At 20.9% G+C, this 11,508-nt stretch overlaps 3 protein-coding genes across 3 annotated transcripts; 1 reads left to right on the top strand and 2 right to left on the bottom strand. All coding sequences in view use genetic code 6, as the record gives it.

Annotated features, from left to right (window-relative positions):
- Positions 1 to 5: 5 nt before the first annotated feature.
- Positions 6 to 443, top strand: TTHERM_001048149 (transmembrane protein, putative; the record flags this gene model as incomplete). Its single annotated transcript, XM_012800454.1, has 1 exon — positions 6 to 443. The coding sequence occupies one exon, from the start codon at positions 6 to 8 to the stop codon at positions 441 to 443; it is 438 nt and encodes a 145-aa protein (XP_012655908.1).
- A 981-nt stretch (positions 444 to 1,424) lies between these two features.
- TTHERM_001048148 (hypothetical protein) lies at positions 1,425 to 3,784 on the bottom strand (the record flags this gene model as incomplete). Its single annotated transcript, XM_012800453.1, has 2 exons — positions 1,425 to 3,496; positions 3,634 to 3,784. 2 exons carry the CDS (start codon positions 3,782 to 3,784, stop codon positions 1,425 to 1,427), a joined length of 2,223 nt encoding a protein of 740 aa, XP_012655907.1.
- Positions 3,785 to 5,037: 1,253 nt separating this feature from the next.
- On the bottom strand, positions 5,038 to 11,151 carry TTHERM_01049160 (transmembrane protein, putative). Its single transcript, XM_001025511.2, has 9 exons — positions 10,503 to 11,151; positions 8,627 to 10,394; positions 8,043 to 8,520; positions 7,128 to 7,983; positions 6,094 to 7,023; positions 5,958 to 6,029; positions 5,827 to 5,907; positions 5,732 to 5,773; positions 5,038 to 5,678 (listed from the first exon to the last, which is right to left on the bottom strand). The coding sequence occupies exons 1-9, from the start codon at positions 11,097 to 11,099 to the stop codon at positions 5,556 to 5,558; spliced, it is 4,947 nt and encodes a 1,648-aa protein (XP_001025511.2). The 5' UTR covers positions 11,100 to 11,151; the 3' UTR covers positions 5,038 to 5,555.
- Positions 11,152 to 11,508: the final 357 nt, after the last annotated feature.

Here is an 11,508-nt window from a genome sequence, read left to right as displayed (position 1 = left end):
TAATAATGGCTATATGTTTCTTTTATAGTTTTTTAATGTTCCTTGAAAAAATGCTCTAAAAAATCTCTATCTTTAAACATCTATTTGCATTCTTTGCATTAGAGCATTTTATGTTCACACTAACCTTCATGATCCAGCAATTTTATAAGGTTATTAGTTACAAATTTACAATCGTTATGCCTACATACACATTATTTAAGTAATTCAACTAGTCTTTAAGCAGTCATATTATTAAAAATAGCGTAACTTTTTTTACAATTAGGACATTATTAATATTTTTTATTGCAGTCTTAGCATAAAGACGAATAGCAGCAATTTGTAGTATATAATTTATCATATATCTTGTAGCATATTCTGCACATAATTTCCCTTCTAATATCCTCTTAATACAGCCTTTATTATTAAAGTGTTATTTTAAAAATATCTTAATCATTACTTAATGAATATCTCTGCTCTCGCTCAGTTAATGCTGTAAAACTCATGTTTGTTGATGCGCATGTACTATAGTTCTCATTAAATTATTAAATATTTGTTAAATTAGAGATTGATCTAGTCATTTTTTTTAATTCTTCTTTTTATTCCCCTTATTAATAATTAGGTAATATAAGCTTTAAATCTTTTTTTTATGAATTCTGTTAGTATTACTACTATAATTATTATTGTTATTACTACATTTTTTAATTTTATAAGTCCTAGATCTATTGGTTTTTAGGCGCTAAAACTTATGATTATTATTTATTTTAAGAGAGTTAATTTACAAGTTATTCTTTATTCATTTTTTTTTCTTAGAGAAAAGTTGTTTATTATTAATTATTATTAAATATAATTAAATATTGATCTACTTTTAAATAATTTCATTAAATTTAAAAAAATTGAGTTAAATATTCTAAAAAGTATAAATTATAAAAAGTAAAGACTTATTAATATAATCTCTGATCTCAAAATTTTCAATTAATATTATTATTTTAGTACTCTAATCTTAAACTATTCAGAAAATAAATGAGAATACTGTAAGATACAAACAAAAATAATTGATAGAATAATTTTTTTTCAATAATAAAATCATTAAAAAAATCAAGTATTTGTGTGTTTATTTACTTGTGTAATCGTAAATTTATATAAATTTAAAAAATATTCTTCTAAAATTTGCTTTTTTTAAAAATTAGATGAAGAGATATAAATAAATATATTTAAATGTCTTCTTTACATATTTTATTTATGAAAATTTGAATTAAAATGATTATCTATGTAGACTAAAATTTGTATTTTTTATATATAATCAGAGAAATAAAATTTTTTAAATTACAAATAATAATTTACCAATAAATATTTAAATAATTTAAAAAATAGCTAAATAAACATTTAATTTAAAATAGGATTTTTCATAACATAAACTAAAAAAATATTTATTTACTAAAACTTAATCATTTCTAATATTCCTTTAAAAAGCTATTAATTTATGTATATTTGATAATTGTAAACTGAGGCTTATAAAATATTTATTGTAAATCATCTTACTCTTCTAGTTCGTTATTAAATATGTAAAATTTTAATGTGTTTTTACAATTTGTTTGAATGAACTTAAATAATTTTTCAAATAGTGAATATTCACTATTAATGAATATTTTAGAATCTACAATAAATATATCAGGATATATTTTCTCAGACTCTAATTTTTAAATGCATTATATGAGAGTTTTAAACTCGTAGATATTTGTAAAGTAATTAAATTTTTATTATACATTTGCTTCTATTTCATCCTTAGATTATAGAGACTCTAAAACAATAAAAACGGTCTTAGTTTGATTGACATCTTTAAACGATTTTTCTTAGCTATTTAATCTATTTTAAGTTTATATGTTTGTAATTTTATAGTCTAAGCTATTGTTATTATTTTTTTAGATTTTATAAAAAATACTTGGGTTTTTTACTCTTATCTACTATTCAGTATTTTGAACTTCAAAAGGCTCACTTGCTCCACTAAAGTGTGTTTCAAATTAATCAAATTTGAGACTTTCCACCAGATATTCTAACTTTTGTTCTCTATACTTACTTTGCTATCTTGGTCTTATTTCTCCTTCTATTTCCTATGATTGGCTGAGCATATTATTATTATCACATTTCTAAAATGTTTTTTCTTGTTTATTTTCCCTCAAATTATTAAGGATAAATGCATCTAAATTTTTTTTTTATTGGGATAAATCCTTAGAAATAGTAAATTTGATTAAATTAATTTATTCATTTAATTCGTCTTAATTTTCTAATTCTTACTTAAATTCATCATTAATTTCAGTTTAATTGTTTTTCATTCTTGGTGAAAATGAAAAGTGATTTGTTTGCAAGCAAATAGAATCTAAATCCTAAAGCTTCTATTACTATTCAAATCCTATTTTTGATCCAAGTAAAGATAATGATTATTGAAGATGATTGTCTATAAATACTTTTCTTTTAATTTGAGAAAACTGAATTATAAAAGAAATATTATTAGAGTCTTCGTCTTTAACAACAAGGTTCAATTACTAATTTTTTTAAAAATTATTCGCCTTTATTATTTTCTCACAAATTATTATTAAAATGTATTTTAAAATAGAAAGATCAGTGTATAAATAAAGCTTTAGATCACTGTTTTAAGTGGCTGATTTTTTAGATTATTCAATAGATAAAGGTTTTACTTTGAGAGATGGCTATTAAAAAATTTCTTTATCATAACTTTTTATTGTAAAACTTTGCAAATATGAAAAAAACTAAGTAGATATAATGCCCTTTATTTCATCTAAGAATTCTTGAAGTTAGAATTTTTATATTTTTATTTAAATTTATTCTTTTAATAACTCAGATTAAATAAATTAATGCTCGTATTGCAAAATACTTTATAAGTATAAAATATTTTGTTGTAAAATTGTTAGGTTATTGTTAATTTTTATTTAACTCATTTAATTTGATATCTTTTTTTTTGGAATCGGTCTTTATTGCAAATTTTAGTTAGTACAAGAAGAAATCTCTTAATCTGAATCAAGTGTCAGTGTCAGAGGTAAATAACTAGCAGTTTCATTAATTTTATTGTTTTTCATAAGTTGAATTTTAGCTAAAATCTCATTTACAGATTAAATCGAAGGAATCTTAAGTATTTGCTTAATAGCAGTTGTGCTTACACTGATTGAATTATAAAATTCACTCGTTTTTGCTATTCCTACCTACTATGGACTTTCTGAAATTTTGAATTTTTACTGTCTGAAAATAAATATGACCAAATGTCTATTACCTGTGAAAGGATTTTTCACATTAAAAATCTTACCTTCATAAGAAAAGGGTTAAAATTTTAAATCCTAATTTTCATTTTAATTTTCTTAGTTGAGGATTTTAATTTAGAATGAGCATATTTATTTTTATTTAAATTTCAAAGTTAAAGAATTTCTAGGTTATTACTGATATTTTAAATTACTATTTTATTGATTTATTTTAGAACTTTTATTCACTTGCTATTGACTCCATATTTCTTTTATTTAATTATTTATTTAAAAATTATTATTTAAATCCACCTTGATAAACAATCAAATTAAAAAAATTACTATTAAAAATTTAGATAATTATTAAATTTAACTGATATAAGAAACAAAAAAAGATTTTAATTACCTTTATGTTGATAAAGAATCCTAACAAGATAGTCTAAGGTACAATTTTTATCAGAAATTTTTTGTAATATATCGCTTAGAATATTAACTTTTTATTTATTTTTTTGATTCATTTCCAACTGTTGAATTTAGACTTATTTCAGTATCTACATTTTTGTTTTCTTATAATTTCTAGTAGAAGTTTCTTCGTTTTACAAATAACTTTTATAATAGCTGCTATTAGGATTTTCTATTAGCTAAATATCATATTCATTTGATTTTTGGGAGCTTATTATTATACTATCACAGGATTTTTTATAGACTTCGCTAAATTCTTTAGCCAATTTTTAAAAATAGTTTACAATTTTATTTTTTTGCAAATGCTCTAAGAAAAATATAATCATCAAAATAATAAATGTGATTTGCCCAAATAAAAAGCAATCTGTGCCAAATTGCCATCTATTGATAAGTGCAATTGAAGTTTAAAAGAGGATAACAAATAGTATTATTTTTAAGTAAATGTTGCTAACCGATTTTACAATCTAAATGTGAAAAGCACCAAAAAAATAATAAATTATACCAAAATCAGTTTATTTACTACTATCCTAAAAATTATTTACTAATTTTCTTTAATAAAATGAATCCCATTAAAAAAAAATTAGCTAAATACTTACTGATACTAAAATTAGGAACACTACAAGTTTCATCGCAGTAAGATATTTTGAAAACACTCCTATCAGGAAAGAAAATCCTTAAAGTGTTAAAACTATTAGAATAGATTAAATTTATTATTCCTAGATTATAAAAATCATTATCAAAGCGCTAAAGCATGCAGACAAAATGCTTAAAAAAAATAATCTCTATCTCTCTATTGATTTAACCCAATTCTCATATAAATTGTTCATTTTCTGAAACAAGTTTCTTGTTATAAAAGCTTATCAGACTAGTTTGACTTTTCTTTTAATAAATTAAATCCTTTATCTAAATGTTTAATTAATTATAATTAACGATTTAGTTTAAATAATTTATATTTCCTTTGAAAATGTGTTAAATAATAATAAAACTCAATCAATTGTATTTGCTTAAAGGAATTATTAATAATACTAAAATTACAGCTTTCTTACATTTTTTATATTCATTAAAAATAAAATACAAACATATTCTTTTTGATAAAAAGAATTCATTGATGAGCTTTTAAATTTATAATATTTGTCTATTTAGTTTATTAATTTTTTATAATAAATAAAATAAAATAAATGAAATTGTTAATATCTAATCATCAATCTATCTTATATTTACTGAATGTTTAATTATTTTTTTACTGTCTCAATTATTTTTTGAAATTACTCAAACTTTTCATAATGATGGTAAAAAAAAGAAGTATCTAAAATCCACATTAAATCTTATCAAACACCCTAAAAAGTTATAAATAAATTAATTATAATTATCGCTATTATTGTATATTAGAGTTTGGGGAGGAAATAGTAGGAATTAATGAGTATTTAGGGTATACATACTCAAGTAAATGATGCATACAAAAATCTATGATATTTAAATAAAAATTAATCAAATAATATGTAATAAAACAAATCATACTCAATATTTATAATATAATCTATTATTTTTTCATAAAGTAAGTACTGCTTTAAAAAATTATTATATAATATGATGAAACTTTAGTGTTTTATAATTTAAAATATTAACTTACTTGTTCACTAATATATCCCTATATTATTTATTTAATCCGTGTTGTTGGTTGGATGATATTTGTAAGTGAAAGAACAAATAAAATTAAATTCTTTAAATTTTATGAGATATTAAAATTGATAAATTTCAATTATTTTTTAAAGTGATGGACAATTATTTTTAGTTGTTTAAGAATTTTGGATATTTTAACATAACATTAAAATTTATTCAAATAAAACTGAATAAAAATGAAGTTTATCAACTTTAGCTAAATAATCTTAAAGATACTCTTTTTTTTTTTGAAATTTTCTCTATCTGGTTGTTGTTCATATTTTTAGATAAAGTTTCAAAGAAAGATTATGGAAGATTTAGCCTACTTGCCTTTTTTTATGAAAAAATGTTTACCATTAATAAATTTAAATTAATATTGTTACTTCTGAGCTGATTGTTTAACTTTATACCAGTTCTTCTTTTGTCTATTTTTATTATTTTAATTTTATGAAAAAAAAATAAGAAATAATTAAATTACTCTAAAAGTTAAATTTTGAGGCGTAGTAGCTTTGAATAAATTTTAGTTAGCATGCATATTTTCAGTGCAAAGAGTTAATTACTAATTTTTTATTTTAAAATTATTAAAAGATTTACTAAAAATTAAATTACAGAAGTAGTCATGATCTTTTCATGATCTTTTAATTTTATTTAGTTTTGAGTGACATTTTGCAATTAAATTTCCTAATTTGTTTAAAATTTTTAATTTAAATAAATAAAATAATTGCATATTAATAAATAGATTTACTTGCTCTACTTACTATTTAGATTAACGATCTTTTGTTCTTTAGTCAGGCTTAAATATATTATTATGGTTTATTTTATTATCTATGCTTATATTATTTTATTAGTTATGAAAAATATTTGAATTGGTAAATTATTAGCCATTTATGAAATGTTTATTCCTGAATACTAAAATAACTTTTTTCCATAACTTGTGAATTCTAATAATTTTAACTTATTTAAACTTTAAGAATTTCAACTAATTGGGAAATTTCTATTATATTTTAAATATTAATCTCTTGAACTTGTTTAAAAAGGAATCTATCTCATTTATTTAAATTTGATGCCAATCAAGAATATTTAAAATTAAAGTTCTAATGACTATAAGATTCAAAAGGATTATATATATTTTACTCACAAGAGCAAATGTTTAATTATTAGTATCATCGTTTATTATTATTTGAAGTAAAGCAAATATGCTCATTAAGTTAAACATAAAAATTTTTTCAGTGTTTTATAGTTTTATATTCTTATGAGGTTTAACAAGTTGAAGTAAATATGTGTAAGCAATAAGTACGATTATGATTATAGCTGCCTTAATTTAATTAGATTAGTTTATATATATGACCACCATTAAAATAAATTTTAAGAATATTTTAACTATTTCCCAATATAAATATTTATTTTTATATCCATGATACATTACTCCATATGCAAGAATATTTTTTATATTTTAGCTTTCTTCAATGTTTGATTTTTAGTTCAATTAAAATTGTCTCAACTTAAAAAATAATCTCAAAGGTATCAAAAAGCACCAAATTAGCATCAAAGGACCTACAAATGCTAGCTCATAAAGAAAATAGTAATATTAATGGCAGCTTTAAGTGTAATCAGATATTAAATAATATTAATCATTGATCTTTATGCAGAATAAACCTTCAATCAATATTTTGGTCTTATTTTGTTAAGATAATTTTTTAAAGAATTATTTATTATGTTTCAAAATAAATTAAAAAATTGAAATTAGGTTTTGAAAAATGAAAAATAAAAAAAATTTACAAACGAAGGTTGAAAGAAGAGGTAGGTAAGTATTGATGTCATCTTTATTATTTATGGCAAATCTTTTATTGCTTTCTCTTTTTTGTTATATTTATTCCTTTAAATTAAATATAGGCTCAAGTTTATCAACACCTATAAAATCACCATGTTGAATAGCTATACTAGAATCCTATGAACCCATATAGGATACCTATCACTAGTTTTAGTAAGACAATCTAATGATTTTATAGAAGTCTTAATTGGATCACCAAAAATATTGATAGTTATGTTAAAAAACTGCGGTATATTAAAATTTAATTCTGTCGTACAAGAAAGAATTTATATGTAATTTATAAAAAGCTTAAACAAAATAGAAAGATCACTACTAGAAGAAGAGCTTAACTTACTTGTTACAAGAAGATCAATTTTTTTAAAAACTTAAAGCTGGTAAATCAGAATCTTAGTTTTTCTAATTTTATACTAAGTATATGATATATACACAAAATAGCATAGTAAGTAAATGACAAAATAAATTATCTATAACTTACTTGAGCTGCAAGGGAAGCATTGATTATTTTTAAATCCATATTATTCACCCCATATTTCTCCTTTGGTATCACAACTATTACAAATAGGACCTACATATCCCTATAAGCAGCCATTTTTGTTTTACGAATTGTCAAATGAGCAACTTTATAATTTGCATGCAAGAATATTATCAGTTAAATTGCTTTCTCTCCAAAATCCGTCTTTTATTTTTATTTCTTTTCCTTAACAAAAATAAGCTTGTTAAGGGCATAAATTACATTAAAGCTGTTATTTCTTTTACATATCTGGTTATTTTAAAGAATATTTGCCTTAGGGACACTCAATACATCTATGTTACAAATAATAAATATTTAAATAAATAATTCTTTCAATCAATAAATAAATTACTAAATGAATTGATTGCTCTCTTGTACAATTTCACCTATTTCACAGTCTCTAAATTACAAATTTAATTTGACTTTAAGATATGTTCCTTAATTATCTAAGGCATTTGAAATTAAAAATATGCTTTAATTCTGAGAGATTTTGTATACTGATTAGAAATTTAACTCAAACATCCCTAATGTTTAATTTAATATTGCATAAAAACCTTACTATATAATTATTTGGCTGTTATTTTATGCATAAAGCTGGAGTTAAAATGAGCTTTTTTCATTATTGGTATCCATATCTTGCATACCTGTGAAATTTAAGGGATTATTCTCTTCATCAATAAAATTTAAGTATATAGAAGAACGTAAGTAATTCCCACTAGATATGCTATTTATATGAAATTAATCAACTATTTTAAGAAATTTATTGTCTGGATGTTACGAAATTCCTATCCAGAAAGGAATTGATCCTATGTTTTTTCCGTAAAACTGAGCTTTTATTTTTAAAAATATTAAATTATTTTCAAATTTTCAAAATAAAAATTAATTTTTGAAAAAAATTTTCTAACACTTTAAAATTAATATTGAATAGTTAGTTACCTGTGTTATTTTGAAAGAGAATATTGTTTTTCATAAAGTTTTAATACTTCAAAAATGGCGAATTAGTTTATGTATAGTATATAGATCCTCCTATATATGCTTAATTTGATTTAAAAATAGAGTTTGAAAATTGTTTTAAGTCACAATGCTCAAAATATATTGCTCCTCCTTCTTATTCAATAGCTGAATTACTCTCAAAATTAGATTTTTTTATATTTATCCCTTTTACAAAAGATAAATAAACTGCTCCACCTTGACCTTTTTGAGATGTATTTTCTAAAAAATGAGTGTCTAAAATATTAAGGAATGATGGCTACTAAGCTTGAGAAACATGAACTGCTCCTCCAGAATAGAGAGCAGAGCAGTTGAAAAATAAGCAAAATTACATTGTAAAGTTTTAGTAATCTTTAATTTTAATAGCTCCACCTTAGTAACTTAATTATGGATCTATTTAATCTTCATTAATAAACTTTTAGTTTCTTAAATTTTTGAAGCTTGTTTCTATAATTAACACTTAGTTTGCTTACTAAACATTAATAGCACAAGGAGAATTAGATGAATTCACAAAAGTAAAGTTGCTCAAAATTAAAGTAATTTAACCATCTATCACATTAATTATGCTTCCGCCAAATAAATTAATATTTTAAAATTATGAATTTACAATTATTCCTTGCTTTTGAGCATTAAAATTTATAAGATTTGTATTACTACTAATATCTTTCAAAGTTATATTTGATAATAATGCTTGTATGGAATTTATACTAAATATTTAATTAACAGTAATTCCATCATTTTATATTTTAATTTAGCTTGCAGTTAAATTTTTTATTTAAAACAGACTGCTATAATATTATAGTTCATCTTAATAAGAATAATGACTTACTTAAGTCAAAGTTAGGTCTTGAATTTTTTCAAAACTAATATTATTTAAACTAACATTTTAACAACCTTAGAAATTTAATATTTGAGTAGTGAGATTTTAACTTTGTAAGTGTTTTTCTGTTTTAACAAATCTTATTTTATCATGAATATTTTATTTAAACAAACTACTAAATATTAAGTCTGTAAATTAGATATATTAGCATTTCAAGAATGATAAAAGACTCCCTGAAATAATATTTGTTGAACGAACATTCAGGTTTTAGATATTAATAAATTAGCAGTTTATAAAAATAAAAAGAGAAAAATCGATTGATGAGTTAATTATATTTAAGTTTAAGATTTCTAAATTATTTATATCTTCAAATAAGAAAAGACTTGAATTATAAATTTTCATACTTTAAATTGTCAAATTTTTTATCAGAATATTTTACACATTACTAAATCTTATTGCGCAAGATTACCTTTATAGTATCCCATCTTTTATCTATATATCATCTAATAATACTGTTTTTAAATAGCTAATATCAAGGGAAGATGTTTAATTGTAAAATGTAAAATCTATATCATTAAATATGATTTTTTATATATTTTTAAATGGATTAAGAGTTAAATCTTCTTAAGTTGAACTAATTTTAAGTGAAATAGTTTGAAAATTTAGGTTTTAAAATTAAGAAAGGATAAAGTAATTAGAATTTAAGTTAGCAAAACCTTTTTTTTAATCATTGTTCTCAGCTAATTTGAATTAATATTCTAGAATAGATTTAGAAGTGAAAATTTCATAGTATAAATTTAATGGCACAAGGTCTGTGTTCTATAAGTTCATTTTAATTATATATTTAGTTAAATTAAAACCCTATAAATAAACTTTATATTAAGTATCTAATACCTATTTTTTAATTTGAGTAAAGTTATTTAACTTATTAGTTTAAATCAATTAACAAAATAATTAAAATTTTTTTATAAAAAATAATAAATTTAAATAATTCAAAATTACATTTTCTTAGTTATTGAAGTTATTTTCTTGTTAGGAATATGTTAAAAGTACATTATTGGTTTTTATATTATTATCTTATATCTTGTAATAGATATCAAATATGTTTGTATGGCTATAACACTATATTTTTATTGACTGTGTTTTATATTTTTATTAGTCTAAATAAATGAAATCGATATTATAGATCATAGGACTATCTAAGTTTGAAAAAAAATCTAGTAACTAAGATTAATTTTCATTTATTTAAACTAGAATAATGTTTTTATATAAAAGGAGAGCAAAAATATCTTGGTACAAATTCTAAACATCTTTTAAGCCAGAATAAATAAATTGATTTATTTTAAAAAAGTTACTAAATTAAAGTGTTTTTTTGATAAACACATTAATTTGAAAGCTGCAAAATACATATAAATAGTTTAAATCTTATTTAAGCTAAGTTTGTTTAGAGCAAGGAGTTGGTAAATGGGTTATCAATTAATTTGTACGTATATTGTGTACCTCAACAGAAAAAGTAGATGAAAAAATCAATGTGTAAGAATTTTTAAACACAATAACTAAAAAATCAAAAATTTATTTATTACTATCATTAAACTACATAATTTGTTTTGCAGATAAAGTACCATCATTATTTATAGTAAATTAAAAGACTGTTAAGCATTACTACCCATTCAAAACAATTATATAGTCTTCAACCTATTCGATCTATTAAATAATAAGAAAAATAATCATAATTAAAAAATAAAAATGATAAATGTTAAAAATAATTATTAATAATTTTTTAATTAATATATTTATAAATGTTGGTTCAGAATTAATTTTTCTTTTAGAAAAATATAATAACTGTAAAATTATTGTTAAATAAGCCCAAGAACACGCATTAATTTTTTACTTTTTAATATTTTTTTTTTAGCTTATTTAACATTTAAATTTTAAAAATTACTAATCAAGTTTTAAATAATTGCAATAGCTTAATTTTTTTATTTTTAAAAAATGAATAAAATTTAAT

Source organism: Tetrahymena thermophila (assembly GCF_000189635.1).
Source record: "Tetrahymena thermophila SB210 genomic scaffold scf_8254199, whole genome shotgun sequence".
NCBI classification, from domain to species: Eukaryota; Ciliophora; class Oligohymenophorea; order Hymenostomatida; family Tetrahymenidae; genus Tetrahymena; species Tetrahymena thermophila.
Note: the sequence above shows the minus strand (reverse complement) of the source record. Positions and strands in the feature narration are given on the sequence as shown.